Genomic DNA, 23357 nt, shown 5'->3' on the forward strand with positions numbered 1-23357 from the left:
AGGAGACTTTCCAGCTCAACTCCACTAATACAACTTCATTTTCTAACAGTCCTAAGAAAAACTCACAGAACAATGCAAACTTTTGTTGCTTCCTTCCATTGTCCCTGCGGAAGAAGAATTTCAGCAGAGAGAGCTTTCCAACAGTATGTTCAACATTTAGAGCAGGATCCTAGAGAAGTTTTCACAGAGGTAGATTTCAGAGGTAAGGTGATAGGGCGCACCAGCATTCAGCATCAGTTCTGTAGTAATATTTCTAGATAACATCCATTGGATTTTATTTCCAATGGTCTAGTTAAAAAACAATCAGATAATGGAAGCATGTTGTTCTACAGTTGAATTATTCTGAAATCTTGTATGAAGGTTAACATAGTTCTTGTATGAAGTATAACAACCTTGTAATTCATTCTCTGTGGTCCTACTGTGTTCAGGATATGAAAGAAAAAACTTTATACATACACTTCATAATGATATACTGTCATATTTTTCATTTTCCAAACAGTAGACACACAGACATTAACATTTTTAAGCAGTTCTGAGAAGCTAATCAAGGTTTCCACTATATGCCTCAAATATACATCCATTCAAATCTGTAGCTGAATAACATATTGTTTCTTCTACTGCTTGATAATCTATCTTCAGAGTTTAACTAATCTGACAAGTAACACCATCTTTATTAAGAGAAGGAAATGAAAGCAAGACTTTGGAAGTAAACAGTAAATAAAGACTTTGTAAGTAAATATACAGTGAGTTAACAAAATTCAGGCTTATTAAAAAGTAACCACAACATAGAGCTACACTGCTGTACAAACAGGTGTGAGCTTCTACCAGTTTTTGTCCAAAATCTAAAGTGACTTTTTCTGTACTGATGTTGCAGGCAGTGGTTGACATTAAGTTTTACTATTTGTTGCAAAAGTATAATCTTTTTACTCTAAACAAGAAAAAGCACAGACAAGATACTAGGACTAAAAATCCACCCAACTTTTGCTACTCCAGTCATTTTACTAGTTTGAGGTTGGTTGGTTTGTTTATCTTCTTGTTATTCAAGAACATCATTATCTACTTCTTCTTGTTTCACTCTCTAGGAGGGTCAGTTGTGATAGGATAAAGGGAAATGACTTCAAACTGAAAAAAGGGAGATTTACACTGGATATAAGGAAGACAGATTTTACAAACCAGTTGCCCAGAGGTAGTGGATGCCCTATTCTTGGAGACATTCAAGGTCAGGCTGGAAAAGGCTCTGAATAACATGATCTAGCTGTAGGTGTCCCTGTTCACTGCAGGGGACCTGCATTACTTAATTTTAAGAGCCCCTTTCAATTCAAACAGTTTTATGATACATGGGAATAATATTAAAGAATTCATTATATAAATGCAAATCCACATGAAGTAAAATAAAGTTCAAATGAAATAGAGAGCTACGTAACACATTGTGGCAGACCAAAGTAAAACAATCTGTGGCATGCCTAGAATTGTCCCAAACTATTGCAAGACAAGAGGCTAAATGCTGAAAACATGACTGGAGAATGGAGCTACGCAGAGATGGAAAACCTTGCTCTGACCGAAATTCCCTTGTACAAGTGGAGTTAACTGCAGACTTGTTGTTGACAATGGACTTGTTGACAACAAACCCTATAAATCTAACAGGCATAAAAGCATGACCTGGAGAAGCTTGGGAGTGACTTCAAGACTTCAGAACTTCTGGATGAATGCTCTCACAGACATTGGCTGGTCCAGAGCTGAAGACCAGAATGGTGATCTCTTCGTCTGCCTATTTCTCTATCCACACCCCCTCCACTTTTCATTTTCATTTGTAAAGCTGTTAAGTGGCTTATTTTGACTCCTTATAGAGTCATGTAACTTGCCACACAGTTGAAATAGTTTTACGCTAAGTGTAGTACTCATTAAAAGTGATGATTGTGTTTGGACCTTGAATGTTGTTCCACCTTAATCCAAGTGGATTTGTGAATCCAGCCACCCTCCCCTACATTCACAGGCAGGACACGATGCACATATGATTGAAATCATAGAACAGATTACTTTGGAAGGAATCTTAGAGATTAAGTGGCTCCAACTCCACTGCCATAGGCAGTGCTGACACCCCCCAGCTCAGGCTGCCCAGGACCACATCCAACCTGGCCTTGAGCACCTCCAGGGATGGGGCACCCACAGTTTCTCCAGGCAACCTACACTACTGCCTCATCACCTTCGGGTTAAAGCATTTCCTCCTAATATCTAATCTATATCTGCTACCTTCTAGCTAAAAGCCATTCCCCTTTGTCCTACCACTACATAAAAAGTTCCATCTTTTTCATAAGCTCCCTTTAAGTGCTGGAAGGCTGTAGTAGTTTCAGAATACTCCAGTAATAACTATCACTTAAGAAATACAGAACTGTCCTCACAAAAGAGGAGAGTAGTTTTGTGCAGAAATGAAATTTCTGAAGATTTCTATTAATGGGAAATCATTATTCATTCACCCCTAGTGATTATTTGTCATGACAATTTATTCTTTTAAGGAGCTGTCCCCTAGAAATCAATAGCAAAATTCTTGCTGATTATACATTAAAGAACAAACCCCTCACCAATACAAAATACAAATAGAACCACTGTAATTTTATTCTCTTTAGTATCATGAAAGGAACAGTCACCTCCAAATATTCACAGAGCTTCATTTCCCAGACATGCTGAACTAAAAGATTCATCAGATAAGCTACAAAGAAAATCTCCTGACAGTGCCATAGCTAGGAGCAATTCCAACCAAAGACTGAGTCTTTCCAGAGTTCAGTAAGTTTCAGAAGCAAATCTGCATTTACATTGTAACAACTAACACACACACATACATTCCTATCCAGTTTGCCTGCAGTCCAGGTCTGGAGACGAAAACCTGGTTCTATTGAAGTCAACAGTTCTGTCTTCAACAGGATCCCAGTTGTGAGACCTGGAAAACTTCTTCAACCCACAGCAGCCACGAGATCCACCACAAATCAACAGAAAGTAACTTTTATTTTTTTGCTTTATTTAAAAAAACAAAAAAAGAAGTAGTGCTATAAGAAAATTCTGTTCATTTGACCAATTTATTTTAGCAAATCAATGCATAACAAACATATGTCAGCAAATGTACATATTTACTACTAAGCAGAGCATCCTATAAGACCGCTTTATAACATTTCCAAGTAATTATTTGTTAATAACTAAAGAGACAACGCTTTTTGATCACATTAATATTTAGACAATACAGAAAGCACACTGCTGAAATTTTACTCAGTCACAATTCAAATCACATCACGCTAAGAAAATTGAAACTTCCTTCATTAACCCATTTAAATTGTGCCCATTTACCAGCTAAGCCAAGATTATTATTTATGTACTAACACCATGACATCAAATAATACCAAACAAATTTGTCAATGAAGTTTTAATCAGAAAGCACAGAAAATTTCAGTACCTACACATAAATACACAGGTTGTTTTAACCTCTCTTTTGCTGCCTGCATATAGGGGTTTTTTGTGAGTTGTTTTTTGGTGTTATTTTTTTTGCCAATTTAATAAATTTGAACATGTGTTTGTGTAGAGTTTAGGAAAAACAATACTGTTTTAATACAAAGCATCCATAAATTTGAAGAAAAGCAGTAGGAAAAGATCTCTGATTTTCAGTTCAATTCATGTACTTTCTGGATGCAGCCCCTCTTTCTTTCTTTTTTTTTATAATGTTGATAAAGAAATACTTCAAGATATCCTTATTGTTGCATAAGAACTGGCATACTTTCCTTAATAAGAATCATCCTGTGCACTTCCCATACAACTACACAACAGGAAAAACAGTTTTAAGAAATGCCTATAGCACTAAAATAAAGAAATCAAAGGCAGATGTGGACCTTGAGAAGTGCTAAATCTACAATCAGAAGTTAACCAGTGTTCACACAGGAATTCTCTCTTTACAGCCTTTCCACTGCTTAAGATCCTGTGACAGCTTTTTCCATCAGACCTTCACAACAAGCAGCATTCAGCAATGCATCTTCAGACACTGAAAGGAAGAGAAGCTCTCTATGCATCAAAATACAAGTCAACCAACTCACAGGGCTAGCAAGAAACTTCCCTCTCCGGTGGGTCAACAGCTCACTACAGAGTTTCTTTAACCTCCTTTTCACATAGCTGGTACAGATGACCTTCAGATGCAGAACACCAAACAATACAATATGCAGGCAAAACCACCAATTTCATCCAGTAATATTGTTCTAATAGTGATATAAAATGCTTGTCTAATGATTTTGGCATTAGAACATTTGGATGCAAAATATTCACACAATTCCTGAGTAAGAAATGGAGTAGACGTCTTAGCTAAAATGCATTCACTACTGTCTGTCCAGCTCAATTCCAAAATAGAATTTGAGATCATATTCAGTTTCCACACTGCAGTGCAGTGCCTTAGAGAGGAAGGTACAGATGCTGTAATTGCAGGCACGCCATTCCTCACATAAACTGTTAAACAGTGGTCTCTTGTGCCTTTCCCCAGTGAATCCTTGCAAGTCGCATACTGAGAGTTACAAGGATCACTTTATTAATATAAACAAAGGGTACCCAACATAGTTTTTAATGCTATTTCCTTCTAAAATTGTTCCTAATATCCAAGGTTGTTTTTTTTAATCATTCTCCTCAGTGAATGCTGCCAGCCGTGTTTGTGTATTTGATGACTGCAGGCACCAGAATCTAATATATATTATCATAAAATCCGTTAAAGATGAGCAGTGTATGAAAACAACAAAGGGGAAAAAAGGAAAAATAAAAGGAAGATTCATTTCTGATGCACATAACAATTCTTATATTTCATTATTTATTATTTTACAATAACTTGAACATCTTTGCCCAGGTTCCTTCTTTGTTCCATAGTTACACAATATCTTCATTTGTTATGGGATAAGCATATGATTTTTAATCAGATTTGGAGTGGTGTTCCTTGTTTAAATGTTGTTTAAAACCAAGAACATTTACAACAGAAGTGATTCTGGAATCACCGAACTCCTTCAAATGTGATCACATTTAAATCACATTCTTCAGTTCTGAATGAAGAGAAATTCTCTGCCATAAACTCTACTCTTTTACTATCTGAAGTACTAAATCCCAGCACTGAGTTAATAAGATCTTTTTCACATCAAACCTAAATAACATATAACTTATTTTAAAAGTACATTCCCAATGTTGAAAAGTACCTTTACATTTCCCTCCGACGGTCACACTCAAAACAATTAAGTCTATGAAGAAGATAAGGCAGAATATAATTCACATGAGCAGGAGACACTATTAAACAAATGACGTTTGAGGGAAATAAAAATAAAAAATAAAAAGAAGGCAAGCAGCAGCACAGAGTAGAAGGAAGAATGCCAGTATTCCAATCTTGGGGTGGGGGGGAAGGAAAAATAAAAGATAAACAGGAGATAATGACTCCAAGAGATCTGGGAAAATGGTTACACTGACTTTGTTGCTGTTTTCTGACAGATAGAGACAGTGAAGAAGACCATAACCCTGTCAGTCTCACTTCAGCGTGCCTTGGTGATGCCTCCTACCATAAACACCAAGAACGCTTGTCTTCAATGGAAGAAATTCCACAGCTCCAGAAAACTGTATGTATTACAATTAGGAACGGTACAATTAGGATCAGATAGCTACCTTACAGCATTTCTCATCACTGCTAGGTGCAAAATAGCTTCCAAGACTCAGGACAGTCTTAACCAACATACAACATATGTCTAGGCAGTGTTTCATAGACATAATGTAACAGGTCTAACTCTGCCCTTGGTTTACAATCATGCTCCAAACAAAGGTATTCCTCTATAGGTGCTCTGCACTACAAAAAACATTCCTTGCACATGCACGTTATGGAAGGAATCCTCCCACTTTGGCAAAAACACATTATGTTCTTTATGGAACTCTGAATTATTTTAACTTTAGACAAGCAAAGAAAGAAAACAAATGGGTCACTTCCCTGTTAGTTACAAACTGTTTACAATCTTGAACACTAAACAACGAAAATTTATTGTGAACACATCTTTCTCCTTTCTAATATTAAAAGAAAATTAAAATCCTGCATAGTGAAGTAGCCATCCTCCAGACACAAAACTAATACAAGCAAAGATGTGATGCTTGCTCCTCTTCTTCCCTTACACAGCACGCGTGCATTCAGTGGGGGAAGTCCCAGAAAGGTATGCTCAAGCCTTAAGAGGGACACATATAATATAAAACAACCTCCACACAATATTCAGCAAATGAAGGAGACCACTGTCTGTGGAGAAGCATGCAATTCACATGACTATACAAAGAACTCTTTAAAGAGAGCTGAATTCCAGTCCATCTGAAGTCATCTCAACCAATGTAAGGACTGATGCTTCCAGAAGCCCAGAGCATTAACAAGTTACATTCACCTTTAAGAAGTGACATGTCAAACTCAATTTGTTCCAAAGAGAAACATAAAGCACCATAGCAGCAAATTTGTAGGAGGGAATACATGATGCCACCTCATTAAAAAAATAAGAGCATCAAAAGAAGAGGAATCATTAGGCGAAGCAGGAACGTGTGAAAACCAAAGTTTTACACATACATATACATCAACACGTAGATAGCACATACAATTTCAGTTTAGTAGCTAACTATAATGAATATTTTATTGAAGAAAGTCTCATTTCTCTTGAAATATTAAAAATAAGTTGTATTTAAATTCTAGAGAAAATTAAAGATTGTACAGACATTTTGAAGTGTCAGAAAGAGAACCCACATTTTCAGAAAGCTTATCCCAACCTATCTAAAGAAGAAAATTCAAAGAATGTTGTTTACAAGTAGCAAGCATATAGATGTCATGATTAAGGTATTCAAAGCGTAGAAAGCTTTTTTGTTGGTATACGTCATTCTTTGATGTGTTCTATTTTAACTATTCATGAATCCATCTGTCCCCAATTACTTTTTCAGAAATAAATAACTACAAGGAGAAACTATGGCAACTATCAGGTAACATTTGATTTACAGTGCTTTCTATCTCCATTATTCAGAAAGCCATGTGAATCTAATAGCTCTAGAGAGTACTAAACCAAACTTTAAAGACAGAAGAACTGAAACATTGAGATGACATCTTAAAGCAAATGAATTTTCTAAGTCGTGGTCGTAACTTCAACAAAGTGAAAGGAAGGGAGAAGTTAAACGTTATTACTTACATATAGCTACAGATGAAAAGTTCAAAAACTTCACATGAAAAGGCTACTTCTCAGGTCTTTTATTATTGCACTACACAAATTCCCCTCTGCCTCAGTTTATCAGGTTCAAGGTCATTTTCCATCAGTACAACATTCTACAGTTTTTTTTTTTAAGTGTGGTCTAAGGCTGCATTGGCCAGTCCCCTATCAAGCCTGACACACATTATCAGGAGTGTTGTTTTACATAATACGCTGCTTCTGTCAGGTGCTCTAGTTCAACACCACTCTATATGTGCACAGCAGTATTATCATGTCCACAGCTTCCCTTTCCCTATTAAGTATTCAGATAACAGCACTTCCATGAGCTAAGCCTAACACAGAGCCCTGCAGTAAGCCAGTTTGTGATGGCACAAGTATTTCAAAAGCATTTTCCATTCAGAGGACAATCAATAAAACTTATTAATTGAGTTGACACATTTTCTTTCAGAAAAGTATTTTCTGGTCTGTCTTTAGCTGTTACACAACACTACAACAGAAATCAAATAATGCCAAGAGGAAAAAAAGTTGACAATTTTCATGCTAGTGTTGCATAACAGCTGTATTCCTCTCTGTGTAACCCATTTCCAAGAACTCAAAACAAAAATAATAATTGTTAATATTATAACAGGATGCACGTCTTTTACTTTCCAGCTTCTGGTTGAATAAAAACCCAAGAAGATTTAGATCTAGGCTCCACAATGCCACAAATGGCACATGAAGTGCTTTGCACAGGCTGTGCAATTTGCTTTCCCATCCTTTTTAAATGCATTTTGTTGTTACACATCAGTCACTAACAATTCGTACACTGGACTGCACTAAAAAAAAAAAAAAAAAAAAAAGGAAGATAAATCTTACCACACCATTTCAGCATCTCTATCTCTACCTAACAGATGCCTCAGCAATTTTTTCCTAGAGCTGTAACAGGGTTTGGACACCACGCTGCTCAAATATACCCATCTCCAAAACTTAGTAGGATTGCACCTATAAACAGCACTTGGGAGATGTCCCAGAAGGTAAACAAAGCATTGCGTGAAGAAAAATAATCCAGCAAAGCAAGGAGCGCAGCGCTCCAGACGAATTAACTAAACTCAGAGAAGAAACGCTCTAGCGCCTTTACGTGCATTGGACTGAGGATGCTCACGAAAAAAAAAAAAATGGAAAAGCTGTATTAGTTCGTGCTCAACGAGAACGCCTGCAAGTTAGCGAGCACCTCGCAGGGGCGGGGAGGCGCGAGCGGAGAGGCGATGCGTTTAATCGCGCTGTTGCAGGAGGAGCGCGGTCGCAGCCCCCGACGCCGGGAGCGCAGCGTGGCGAGCATCCGCAGTACGCGAGCACAGCGGCGGGCGGGAGCCGCGCTCGGATACTCGCGGAGGCGGCGGGGGCGCCCAGCACGCGCCTCCCCCTCCCGCGTGTCCCCGCACCGCCGCCTCCGCACCGTCACCCTCTCCTCCCTGCCCCGTTAAGCGGAGCTAGCGGTCACTCGCCCCGCTACAGCAGGCCGGGGACACGGGCTGCCCAGAGGAGAGCAAAGCCCTGGCGGTGCTTCCCCCGCACACGGCATCCCCCCTCAGGGCATAGTCCCCATCCGCCCTCACCCCGCGAGCCCCTGCCCCACGCCGGCGCGGCGCTTACAGTTCTCAGGAACTGGATCTCGTCCTCGCCCTCGCCCCCCTCGGCCATGGCTCCCCCTCTCTCGGACGATGCTCACGGCCGCACCGCTCTGCGGCTGGGAGGGAGCGAGCGGGCTGCGGCTGCCCGCACGCCTGCCGCAGGTGGACAGCTCTGCCCGCCGCCGCGCCACCAGTGCCCGCTACAGGCGGAGGGGGTTGCGATTAACCGCGGGAGGGAGGAGGGGGGGGGGAGGGCGGAGCTCCCGGTCGTCCCCCCCCGCCGCTGCAGGTGATCCGCAGCCCGCTCCCTCCGTGAGCCGATCCCGCCGCACAGCGCCCCTTGCTGGCTGCTCCGCGGAGCTACGCGTGCACGGCGCGGCTTTGCCAGGCGTCGGCCGCTGGACGTGCGAGCGTGGTTAATGCGGGGCCAAAACGGTCGTTACTCGAAGGGCGGCTAGCGTGTGTGCTGCCCTGGGTACAGCAGAAGGTCACCAGCGTGAGTGTGTGCTCGCCTCCAGTCTGCTCGTTGTTCCTAGAGGTGAAGAAACCAGGCCTCCAACAGAGAGATGAGTTTGGCAGCCTGCAAGAACTGTAAGACTTCCAGCATCAGTCACTCTCCAGAGCAAATAGATAGCAGAGAAGCTTTGCTCGTGTCACACGGTGACAACAGGAGAGAAGCTTAGAAAACAGTGCAATGATCATGATATCTCTGACAGTGATGAGTCTGAAGGGTGCGCATCTGCAGAAGGTCTTCAAAGAATCATAAGTGCTAAATATAAAGAAATGGCAATAATTTTGTAAAACAGAAGGCATGGTGGTAACCAAGAGATTCCTGAGAAGCCATACTTGCTGTCTTTAACTTTATGCCGCTCAAAGGCATTGTGAAACAGTAATGCTAAGATTTCTGCAGAGATTTTAGCAGCAGTGGATAAACAGTTCTTCTGGCAGACTGGCAACCTCAAGTGCAGCCATGACCCACAAGGGCTGTATAACAGAATCTAAGGTTCTACAGATGAACTCCAGGGTTGATAGCTTAATTGGTTCCTTTACAATTTTCTGGATGACCTCTTGATGACTTCAAGAGATTTTTACCTCTCAAACTTATTTCTGATGGAGAATATTTTCTTCTAAGGGTGATTAAATAGCGAAGAAAATACATTTCATATCATTACAATGCTCAGACCTCTTAAATATCCCTTCTTCCAAATGATAAACATTGATAGATATTTCTTGAAACAAAATCCTGCTACGAGAAAAGTCTTGAGTCTGAATCTTTACAAAACCATGCTTCAAGAAGGTGCACTGAACAAATAACATTTTGATTGCACTTTATCCCACTTACAGAATAAGTTAGTTTCACGCAACAATTTGCAAATGTTTTTCCATGTGAATGTAAAGGTCAGTTCACACTGTTTTACAGGGCTCACTTCTTGTTTTGATCATAGAACACAGAGGATGTTTTCCACATAGGTCTGAAGGTGAGCTGTGGATGAGATGTCTGCTTGATTTGCTGCATGTAAGGCAGGGACACATTGAAGAAAGAAAAAAAAAGTAAAGAAAAAACTATAAATAGTTGACTATGACATCACTGACTGAAACAGTTTGTACAGTTTTCAGAACAACATTATGACATAATGAAATTTGTTCCGGGAACTGGTGATACCTGGGTGCCTACAGATTTAGAGCTCATAATTAGGCTGCTTGATGTTTAGCAAGATGCAAACTTCAGCTGACAATTCTCATGCTGTCAAATTTGTTGGATCTTCCCAGTTTGTTGAAGGATATTATGTGATAACAAAGAGACGGCACACATGGTTACATAATTTGTGTAGAAACAGAGCAAAAAGTAGTAAAGATAAAAGATTAATCTAATGGTTTCTGAACAGGGTGAAAAAGAATATAGTTGGAAGGAGATCTCATTACATTGTTCATCAAAAACTCATATTTGTATGTGCACATAGCATACACATATACTTTTTTTATACATACGTGTATACATTGCTTATTAAATATAGAGTATGCATAAATATAAAATCAGTGCATGCACAAAAAGACCAAAACTAGATTCCTTAGCCATGGACTTTCTCTATGTTACCTTAACCACACCAATTATCCACAACATGTGTGTCTCTTTCCACTCAAAACACAAAGCCTTATTCTTCCCATATGGAAAGATCAGAAGTGTTTTTAATAGATCCCGGTGATTGGATTGATGTGTTGTAAAGGGAATGTACTTCAGCTAGCACAAGGTTCAGATCAGTAGCTATGTTTAATCAATTGCATTAAATAATTAAATTCAACTCATTCTTTTTTAAAGTAGAAATAGCATAGCAGTTTCTATCATATTGGGAATTTATGTATGGTTCACAAGATCATTGCATAGATCACCTGCTAGGAAGAATACAATAACAAACATCTTCCATAGCTGATATTTTCCATTGGAATTTGTTGGAAATGCATTTTTTCAGTAGATGTGGAAGTAAAGGGCAGCTTGCTACAGGACTGCTACTCTCAAATTTCAAGATGGGAGTCATCCCTAGTGCAGATAACTTTGTGTTCCCAACTCTCACTTGCTCAATTTCAATCTACATTACATTAGATTATATTCATTGTTTTTCACAAGTCTGAATATATTTATTAGCACCTACTCACAACTGAGCTTTCCACAGAAAAGCGGTCACAGAAAAAAGACAGTTTCTACTCCTACCAAAATAATTCTGCTAGTTTGGAAACAGTTTTCAACAAAGCCTCTGAAGATAAGAAAGAGGAAAAAATATAGCAGGAAAATTATCATTTCCTTGCTACTCTAATGTATATTTAGCTGGCTAACTAGTCTTATAACACACGCAGTATGTCTGTTCTTTTTTCCTCCAACTTAGAAGTAGCCTTTCAAATTTTCAGTCCATAGTTTCCCTTGCATTATGTGTGACTTGCTGTTCCCCATCATGTCTTCTATTTGTTGTCTTGTCTTTGCCATGTTTCTTTCACAATCCCATTCAAGTTTGCCTACCTCAGTGCACATTTGTAAGTAAATGACACATCATTTACTTTGTCCAGTTTGCTTCTGGACAGCAAAAGTTCCTTGTTCCTACAATCTGTGTTTACTGTGACAAAATATAATATGCCCGTACCAGCCTCCACAGAAAATGAGTTTCTTAAGTGTAACACACCACCAACGCAACAGTGTATCTGAGATACACCAGAAGGGTATGGACATAAACATGTATTACCACTATCATGCACACTCTAGCACTTTAATTTCTTAATTTTTAATCATCTGAATTAGGAAACTTAATATGATGTTAGGAGAAGATGCAGAAATATGTTTGTATTTATCTATGCAACAGTAATCTATGTAAAATAAATGATGTCTGCTGCCCATTTTAAAAGTAATGTGAGCACTGAGTATTCAGTAACATAAAGAAACAGCTGGGAGTTCCCCTTGTTTTCCTCCTGTACCAGAGTATACTACCATGCTATCTTTGTCTTCCTAGAAGTACAGAATAAGACGATGCCAGTAGGAACAACATGGGGCAGATACTGTCCTCTCTTCCTCACACTGCTGTTCGTTACAGCATGTCAAGCTTTGAAGTCACCCATTAGTCAGATATCAATCTTGTCCGTAAAGCATGTTATTCCATGTGGTGTAAAAGTTTAGTTGCAGATTGCATCGTCTTTTATCTCACAAACACCACTGAAGTGAATGAAGTAGAAGCAGTGTAAAATCAATGCCAATTGAGATGCCAGCTGTGACAAGAAAACATGAACAAAATGAGTAAACTTGATTCCACGTTGAACTTAAAATGTCCATTGCAAATTGGCAGGGATTAAGGAAGCACGATTATAACTAAGAGCACTTATTTATAAGCCTATCATGATCTCCCCAGAGTTCAATAATATGCTGTATTTTTCCTTAGTAGTGCTCATCATGAACCTACAAAATACAATGTAAATGTTAATTAAATGCCTGTCATTATGTGTATGTCCTGCACTCAATATATATAACTTGTACAAACAAGCATTCACATAGGAATTCAATGACAGTGAAGCTTTTCCTCTTTTATGAGAACTTCAGTTTTAAGCAAACACAAAAACAAGCCCAAAATTAAGCTCCTGCTTAATTATAGGAAAGTCCTTCCAAAAAGTTGCATTTTGTATTTGGACATGAATAGTTATTTTCTGAGACGTTCTCTGTTACTTTTTCTTCTGCTGTCAGCTGAACATTGTGAGCTCATTCCTAAGTGCAGCGTGGATAGAACATGGCAGTGGCCAACCCTGTAAATTTATGCTTCTCCTCCTAAACTAAGAAATTACCACTATCTGAAGCATCCTTCTTGGCAAAGCTCAACGTTTTTAATCTCTATTTTCATTATTGTGTGTGGAATTAGTAACATGAAGGAGGAGCTATGAATCTTCTTTCTTGAGTCTTGGAGAGTGGTAATTTGCTTGGTTTTTCATGTTCTTGTCTCCTTAGAGTCTTTATTACTTTTTAAAGCTTCTGACATACTTTCCAATCAATGCACTGGAGGCTGTTGGGAGGGAAAAAATGAGATATTTTTGTGAGTATTTTCCTTTGGTTTATTTGGAGGCATTAATGTATTATGTTTACAATGTATACATAAAAAGTGCACAAAAAATACCATCATTAAAACAAATTTTGCTCGTGGCTTGGGTCTTCTAACAGGTTCCTTAACTGTACAGTAGTACTGTATGGTTGTGATTATACTCAAGAACATACCCAATTCTCAAGTTTTTATTGATTAATTGAGATGTGCTGGTGGTCTGGTGGTCTCTTCTATTTGCATTCTTGAAATGAGATTTTCATCATTACTTACCCAATTAAATGGCAACTGGAAGGTACTTTTTTTTTTTTAACCAGTAATTGACATTATTCTTACATCAGTCTCTCAAAAATCAGCATAGCTGCAAAAAGTTGAAGCAGGAAGGTTTTCAAGATGTTTCAGAATGTTTTCAAGTTATCATCTCAATATTCAGAATTCCTTTATTATTTTATTTATTTTGAATTGAGTTCATATACAAGTACCTAATTAACTCCCTGAAAAAAAAATGTAGGGGAAAGCCATTATTATTATTAAAATCCAGGAACCTTGATGAACTCAAGTGATTAAGAGATGCGTCAGTCTCAAAGGAAACTCATCTCAGATAGCAGTTTTTTTGTTTTTAAGAAATAAAGTTTCAGAAATAGAGCAGGCAGACTCACATTTTGTTCTGAGGAGATATAGATAAATATTTCCATGACTGCTAGGATGATTATTTGTACTTATCACTGGGAACAGCATGGGAATTCTCCTAAGAGAAAATGAACTGTCTGTATTACAGGTATTAATCAGATATTGACTAGAAAAGGTAGAAATTACTGGCAAGTAGAAGTAATCAATCTTCAGAGAAAAAGAAAATAATGCTAATTACACAGAGAAATATTTAACTTATTTTAATTGATTATAAATCAGTGATAAAATGAATTGGTAATCACATCTATCATTTTTAGTACAGTTATTCAAATATATAAAAACAAATACTAAAGCTTGAATAGTGCCACACTTTAAGACACAAAATACTATGAGGAGTTGGAACTTAAAACTTGGATCCATAACTAGAAATAATGCAGATATCTCATTTGCACTGTGACTGTGACAACACAAGTGCAGGATCACAACAGTTACTAGGCAAAATGTTCATTGTGATCAAATGATTAATTTAGCATCTCTGAGTGAAAAATCTAGGAGCAAACTGGTTTAGTGGTGCCACTGTTATTCTAAGTGTTAAAAAAAAAAATAGGCAGCAATTTTGGGATATACACACTTGGCATTTATCTTAGAATATTTATGATGTCTATGGTATCACATAAGTGACAAGGTATTGTTTCTACTTGCTCACTGGGTAGCAAAGTAGGGTGACTATTAAATACCATATGTAAGCACAAATAACCTTGTTTGCATGCCAGTGCAGATAAGTGGGGAAAAAATATACATGTTCCATACTCACAGGAAAAAAATCTATCCTGATAATATCTTTTTCCCACTGTTATTTCGTGGATCAACAAAACACAGGCTTACAGATTTCACAGTTAATTGTTAGTTTCTTAAACTTATGATAATTTTGTGGGGTATTGACTGTGTTTCCCTTTATAATTCTGATGATTTGATTTCGCAACCCATTGCAGATTTCCTTTAAGTCATTCTAATGTCCCCTGCACGAGCTACTCTGCCTGGAAGGGCATGCATGAGCTACAATTTCTTTTTGACATTAAAAGCCACAAATCTAAACACCACTGCAGTAATGCAGAGGAAAAAATTGCTTGGCTCTTAACTCAAGATTAGACTCTGTAGCCATTAAGAAGAGAAAGAAGCAAGAACCAAAACCACTGTGCTTACATTCCAGTCACAACAAGCACTTAATTGTTGTAGATACAGTATCTGGATAATGCTACATAGTAAGTAGCCAACATTCAATTTTCCCTTTCACTTGTATTATTTTTAAATATATAAATTCATTATCAAATTCATAAAAGACTTATAAATGTTTATTTAAAAATAATAGTTAATATATGTAGGTCACTCCAAAAATAATGCATACTTATTTATTTCCTTGGAAACTGTAACAGTTGCAAAGAGCACAACAACACTATTTGATAGAGCAACTTTTGTTTAGGCACTTAGTACTAACATAACACCTCGCATTTAGAAACTGGAAAGTGACTGCTTACTCAATTAAATAAGGAGAAAGGCTGAATGCATTTTAATTTAAACCTATAGAGCATAATACCCAGAGAAAATAAGTATTAAGGATTTTCTTTTGTTATTTTAAAGACACTTACAAATTGCTGTGCTAAACTGGACCTAAAATCCAACAAAGACCAATATCTGGTCACTTTCTGCAGCAAATAATGAATTACTGCATACCACCCAGTTCTCCCCTCCTTTCGTCACAAATACTTGGTTGTGGTTGACTATCTGATTCAAAATTTTTGTTAGTAGGAATACCTGTTATTATTACAAATCTTGCACAAAATTCTATTTTAATCTCACTTAAGACTAAGTAAGTCAATAGTTGTTAAGTTCAAGAATACACTTATCATTTATTATATCTAAATATTTGGCACCTATTAAGTGACAGTACTAAACTATCCAATAGGGTATCAGTCTACCTATTCAAGTATTTTAGAGACTTATTCACAATGTTAAGGAGTAACAAATAGTTCCCTCCAGACCTTATTCTTCCTGTTCAACCCTTTCTCCCAGTTCATGGATTCTGTTCTGATTCACATAGCTCAGATTGATGCCATTATCGGAGTTCCATTGCAATTCATAGAATATTTAGAAAACAATTGATACATTCAGATCCATTCTCCTCACATGCAGAGATGTATCAATAAGGGATCAGAAAAGACCTGGACTATTTTCCCCTTGCATTACCCAAGATTCTTAAGTAATGTGCTTCCTGGTTCATCTCACAGCAGAGCTTATTTCATATTCATTGAAGCAGTGAGTGAGCATCAGTTAAATTCCATCTTTATTTTTGCTTAGGAAAAAAAATCTTTAAAATCAATGATAACACTTCATTATCTTCTTTTCCCACCCTTTTTAGTGCAAAGCTCTTTTCCCAGTAATAAAACATCATGCAGACTGTTAACTATTTATATGACAATGACTGTATGATTTATGATACAGCAAAACATCTCATAAAAGTTATATTATAAAGTAACTATTGAAACACTGTCAATGAGTTAGTGTGAGCTGAACAGTTTTGCTTCATTGAAGCCTAGAGAATCACACTTCAAGACATTTTTCCTTTAAGGCCACCAAGGTCATTTCTATAGCTGTGGAGATTTTATTAGCCTAACTCAGAAGGTCTTACTGCTTAGTAATCACAGCATGAAAAGTCCAGCTTAGGGCAGGACTGCTCAATCTGAATAGAAGAATTGTTCTTAAATCACAGGATGAGTGAAGCACCATCCAGCTTCAACATTTCTAACAGGCCAGCATATCCCTAAACAAGGAAGGGAAACTGCACTGCAGTCACTCACTTAGAAATGAGGTTTATAAAATTTCCACATTTTATTTCAAGGCAGGCATGTTTTCAGTTGAAAAACTCAGCTTTCCTTTAAAGCAGAACCCTCAGGCTTTTCTGCATATTGTAAAAGGAGATTTTAATTGTCCAATTAACATTTGCTTTTTTAACAATACATCATGATTTCTGGCATTAACAGCAGCTATGAAGCTCAGCTTTCTCTGACAACTTTGCCTAATCTGCTTATTGAACTCTATTTTAAAGGCTTGATTATATGCTTTCTACTCAGTGTGTGTAGTTATTGATACCAGCAAAAAGTGGGTGTAAAGGTTGCTAACAACAGTGCATAATATTGTACACCTACATTACCCAGATGTATATCACTACAAAGCAGCCGAGAATAAAGACTTTATGTTTTGGAGAATATTAGTAGATTTTTAGTTGACTGCTACAGGAAACTTAAAATGATCTCCCAAAGTATTAAAAATGGGGCATTCAGGTTTGTCCTGGTTTAGTAGAAGGCAATATTATTCATCTCTTGTCCTACTAAGAAGAAAACATAATTTGCTAGTGTATTTCAGTCCCTGCCTAGTGATCCTAAAGCATAATGCTGACATTCTTGACCTGTCCTACAATACAAAATAAGTATATTGACCATAACACAAGGATAAAACAGTCAGTGCAACTAAGGTAGCACCAAATGCACTGTTCACTGAATTAGACTTTCACAATGAAAGAACAAAAACCGCTTTGATCCTCTTACAGAAATGTACTTTTATTGTAGGCCAAGAAAATGAGCTCCCATTTGGGCCACAGAGCACATCTTGTCTACTCACACCATGTTTGTTTCATGTTCAAGTCCAGTAAGGAAACCTAAGGAAGCGAACTGATTAACAATTTTTGCCTTCATCAGGTAATATTAGCTCCACGATAGCTATTCTCAGCAGTAATAAGGCTGTTGCTTACCGGGTCAAGCCCCCCTGTCCAGTTTATATGAGCAGCATTTGTTGGGCTCTTCAGCTGTAATTCAATGTTATTTGGCTACAAGGGAAACCACTGCTACTTCCCCATACATTGGCCCCCTAACTTCAAAACTCACAAAAAAAATTTGTTCACTGGCAGGATAAAGCATTCAAATGACACATTAGTCCTAGCTAATAATAGAAGCACAAAGCAAGGCTTTTTATGAGTCCTGACATAAAGCTTTGCCATTCAAGTAGTCACAAGCCTAGTCCTGCACTTCCTCTCCCATCAAGCGTGATCTCCTGTTGTCCTTTTAATGTTGTTTTTGCAAGATATCTTAGTTCTGCTGCAATTGCTGGTTCCCACAGTCCTTAAAGCTCATTATCTTTCACTACTGGTGAAAGAAAGAGACAACACAGGAACTAAATATATACTGAATCTCAAGGAGGCAGCTATTTGCAGTGATATTTCTATGCATTTATTTTCCCTTGCAGTGCTTGCATAATCACCTCCTCTGAGCTCTGCCCATTGTGAGTGCAAGTGCAGCTGAAAAGTACTATTTGATCCACTTCAAGTGGCACAGAAAACTAGATTTATTCACAGAGCAGTGCTTATTTGTTTCATGACATATGGCATGATATAGAGTTTTTATTTTTCACCAAATTAAAAGCAGAACCTCTCAAATTTATGTAGCATGCTTACATCCATGCACCAAATGGTGTGAAGAGCAAAGTCATGCTTTATGTCTGCTCTGTTTTGAAAAGTACATATTAGAGGACCTTCCTGCAGATGCAAAATATTTTGGTCTCTGATTAGAGCTGGGAAATGTTTTATAAGTTTTATTTCATTTCTCCTTTCCAAGTTTATATAATATTTGCTGGTATTTAGAAAAATTGTTTTTGCTGGTCAAAGATAAAATGTTGTGAGAATTTCAGGGTAGGATACCAGTCAGGCAGATATCTAAATAGTTGGGGCATTCCTCAAATGATTAAAAGAATTTCTGTCAAATGACCAGGGAGGGGAATGTATAGCTGTAAGGAAAAGGTAAGTCAAAAGCATCTATTCAAGCATGGCAGTATTTAACACCTGAATTTAGAGTTTTAAAATGCCCATTTGGTTTCATAGTGGAAACACCGCAAAAATGCTCTGAATTTTTTCTTAAAAAATAAGAAAAAAATTGGAAAGATAAAGCACTTTGAGCAGAACAGTAAACATTTTTATTTTTCACTGTCTTAACCAACAGTCTTTAGAGAGAGCTTTCATAAAAGCCCTTGTACTTTGTACTAAAGAGGGCAGTAACACAGGGAAGAAGAGAAAAATACAGAAAATGAAAAGAAAAAGAGCCATTCCCATACTTGCAGCTCATATTTGCAACTGGAGGACAGGCTCAGCATGTGGTCTTATCAACCACTCAAAAACCTGGCAAACTCCTAGCAGCAGCTGATGATTACAACACTGCTTTTAGCTGCCCTTTTAGTCATGGGTTCACAGCAATGAAACAAGAAGACAAGCCACAGTCTTAAACAGTCAAGTCACACCTCCTAGGAAAACACAGAGGTCAGAAAAAGACCTCTAGGAAGAGAGAAGGAAGGAAAATGGACATGAGATAGGAGGTGATGGTGAAACCTAGCTGTTGTACATTATATCAATGTTCCAGTAGATATCATGGATTTAGCCTAACTTGGAGGGATGATGATACTTCAACATTCCAGTTGATATCATGGATTTCGCTTAACTCAGAGGGATGATGATACCCTTCTTTCTCTCCTTACTGGACAAGACATCTGTCAGGATCAGAATTACTTTAGAAAGAACAATCATTTTTTTATTTGTTTTCATGCAATGGAGTATTCTGAATTCTGCTTCTCCATAATTAGGAAAAAAAAAAAGTCAGTTCTTTTCAGATAAGGTAAAAGCAAACAGACCACTGGAATCACACTAGAGGAAATATTCCAGCACAAGCAGAGATATAATTTCAACCATATCATCTCCTTAAATCTTGCAAATGAGTGCCTGCATTTCTTCAGAGAAGTGGAAAAACCTATTTTTCTGTCTTCTTAAACTATCAGATTTGCCCATTAGTATAAAAAAGCTGCTAGTTAAAATTCCAATTGGATCTACCCTTGTTTCACTCTTGATTCTACTGAATCTTGACATAATGAAGATTAAATCTAGAGATGGTAAAGATTTCTACCCAGTCCAGCATTACTGCCAGTTGCAGTTTCTGTGTTATTTTGTTAAGGTTTATTTGTATCACTCCACTTCTTTCAGGATATTACTTCATCACACAGAAACTAATCACATAACTTGCAAATTTTTATAGCTAGTTATCAATCTGAAATATGTTTGCTTTTTAAATTTCATTCTTTGTTAATTCTTCTTAGTATGAAAATAACAATTTTCCTTGTGATTATGCATTGTTCAAGATATTACTACCAAGGATTCAGCAGAATGCTTATTAGAATTTTGTTTTCATACAAAAGGGCTGTTCCTGCAACTCTTACCCTTCTGGACACCTTTGATATGATAAAGCTGCAAAAGTGTAACTTTTGCAGAATAAGAAACTAAAGTATTAGTGTACAACTTTTTGACTGCCATGCAACAGACAAAATATACAAGGATCGACAGACTATGGCCCAGCAACTGCATGGCCTCACTGATCACATTTATTTTCATTTTAAAAACTGTTTACACAGATGAGCTCCATCTTTCTGGCCAGAGTGTGAACAGCAGCTTCTACATACTTGAGAAAAAAGCCATCTTTCACTGCGTTTAGTGAAATACACTCAAAGTCATCTCAGGAGGACTACACTTGCATCTGCAGTGATGTTAGCAGTAAAGAATACCTCTTTTTGTACTCATTGTCTATTTTCTAAAATGAGACAAAACTCAGTGCCTGCTCAGGAAAAAAAAAAAAAAAGCAAGACAGAATAAAAAGGCAATGCCACAGCTACCTGTAGGGATGGAGCAGAAAGTCATATCTATGGGGTGAAATAAATTGAACTGCAGGGAAACTAAGCAATTAGACATGCACTGAGCCACTGGGAACCAGGCTGGACAGCAGAGTCCACCAGGCTTATACTTGCTGGGGAGTTCAGCATAGCAGCAGTAAGTTTACATAGTAGTGCTTATGCAGAGATCTTGTTCACAGAGAAAAAGGCAGGATAGGGAAAGTAATACTGTCCATGGGGATACACAGTATGCCAGAGATTTGGTTTTGCATGCCATCCCAAATATACAATCCACAGACTGCAAAATTCCACTACAGATAATGTAAATATATGCTGAGTATAAACTGGGAGAATATAGATTATACAGCACAGAGGTTGTGGAGTCTCCTTCTCTGGAGACGTTCAAGACCTGCCTGGATGCCTGCCTGTGTGGCCTGGGCTGGTAAGCTGCTTTGGCAGGGGGGTTGGACCCGATGATCTCTGAAGGTCTCTTCCAACCCCTACAATTCTGTGATTTTGTGATTCTGAGGTAACAAAGATAGCTAGTTCTGTGAAGGGTTACAGGGGAACAGATACTACCCATGACCCCCCTCCACAGTAACACTGTTGCATTAAATACACTTAAGCCCTCTTTCAGATTTACAGTAAAAATTTCAGGCATTGCACTGTCACAGGAGAGGAGAGCTGAAAGACCAGAGGGGATATCAACAGTACCTTATTCACTTTAACGTAAATTAATAAATAAAGTAGGGAATTTGTTAATGCTTACAAGACTTAAATATATATGTATACATACTTCAGACTTCCAAGAGCAGTAAAAAATAAACACCTCGATCTTCTTACAAGTCAAGACCTGGGGAAGTGTGAGGAGATGATGATTTCCTGTCAGATCCTAACTCCATTGATATTTATTTCAGTTTGATCCTGAACAGTCATTTAGTAGAGTAAATCTCGAAGGTACAAATCCCTAGATTTGTACCCATTTCCAGTGGGAAGAGAGAGCTCCATTCCACGGGAGCAAGATCAGACACACTTATCAGCATAATTCTGATAAAGTAAAAATCTGAGATGCCTCAGTGAAAAATATCTTCCCCCACAGTAAGATAGCAACACCTTCCACCATTACTATTTTATCTGGAGCTCATCTTGTCCAGTCAACTGGCATCTCACTTTCACTTGCAGTTTAGCCTACCTTTAATTTTCCTTATTCTTTATAATTCCTTATTCCTTATTATAATCTTCCTTATAACAGAAAGAATAACACATTTTCCATTTCTACTGTTTTGCATAAGAAAACTACACAAATATGTGTTCTAATGGTTTGCACTACTGTGTGCATTACAGGTTATGATTTTGCCAACAGTTCGCAGGCTGGTTTGGCCCAGTTCCGTGATGACTGGGGCAAACCACTGTTCAAATTGGGTTAACTAGTTGGTTAACTAAGTAAGAGGTTCAAGAAGAGAAAAACTCCAACAGTTTATATTGGCCATGACGTTCTTTAATGTTCAAAAAATAGCAAGGAGGAAGTTCCTTGTCCCCAACACTCTCACTTTCTCAGCGTATCAAAAGAAGCAAGTCTGGAACTTTTTGTTTCAGTTGTCCTTGAAGCAAAGGACATCTGACAACAGGAAGGTGCTGTGCCATTTGATACAATGGATCCTACACCCATTGTATATTCTTATATCAAAACAGTGAAGAACAGTTATGCTATAGAGACAAAGAAAAAAAATAGAAATGAAGAAAAATGTACAGAAGAAGGTTAGACAATATCAGTGGACAAAGGAATCCCAGAAACTGAGATCTGAACCGACATTTTGCTTGCAGAATAGATTTCATTATTCATATCCTTAATACTTTTACGTCTTAAGGATTGTACTTGTATACCATACATGATGGATTCTGCTGTAGATGCTTTCTCTCTTTACTACCCTCATAAATAATCCACTTTTAGTTAAGGTGTGTTTTAGGATATTTGAGCTTACCTTGTCCTGTGACAGGTGCAGAAACCACAAACAAATTGTAGCTCTGAGCTGAGCTCTGGCCCTCCACTAGAGTGAACTCAGAATAGGTAAGGAGTTACTAAGTTTATTTTAGAGTTACCGGAAAGTTTGTAATATTTTATGTGACTTCTGACTCATCATGTTCTCCAAATACTCGTGCATGTACTTAGGGGTAGCAGTAAACAGAAAACTCAGGAGTTGAAAGCTAGAAGTCTGCTATGCTAAGTGGTGGAAAGTTTCCTTCTTGGTCTGGTCTGTTGACTTCTCTTTACCTATGTTACATAAAATAGCCTTATAGGTCTGATTCCATTTAGTTGTCAGTTAGAGTGGATATTTTTAGTCCATAATTTTCAACACTATCTTCAAACAGCGTTAAGCTAAGGACAGCCAGTGATATGAGTGAGTGTAACTTGACCCTGTTTTCTAAACAATGTAGATGCTGATACTATTAATTTCTCATCCTGTACCTACATTCTCAAACTGAAACTTCCAAGTAGAAAATGATTCTGTAACCGCTGTGTTTGAGTAACTACCGAAAACACGAATCCACTGTAGAGAAGATATCAGGTTTCTTAGACATTTGGAATA

At 37.8% G+C, this 23357-nt stretch overlaps 1 protein-coding gene across 9 annotated transcripts in view; it reads right to left on the minus strand.

The window, feature by feature from the left end:
- RYR2 (ryanodine receptor 2) overlaps positions 1-8999 on the minus strand; it is a 343878-nt gene extending 334879 nt beyond the window's left edge. For all 9 annotated transcript variants that reach the window (XM_065730001.1, XM_065729961.1, XM_065729984.1 and 6 more), the window contains exon 1: positions 8847-8999. In XM_065730001.1, coding sequence (XP_065586073.1) covers positions 8847-8894 — 48 coding nt within the window. In that variant the 5' untranslated portion in view covers positions 8895-8999. The remainder of the gene's footprint in view (positions 1-8846) is intronic.
- Between the last annotated feature and the right edge of the window lie 14358 nt (positions 9000-23357).

This window comes from Cyrtonyx montezumae, unplaced genomic scaffold (assembly GCF_038088225.1).
Source record: "Cyrtonyx montezumae isolate F1298 unplaced genomic scaffold, pur_monq_1.0 scaffold_0, whole genome shotgun sequence".
Lineage (NCBI taxonomy): Eukaryota > Metazoa > Chordata > Aves > Galliformes > Odontophoridae > Cyrtonyx > Cyrtonyx montezumae.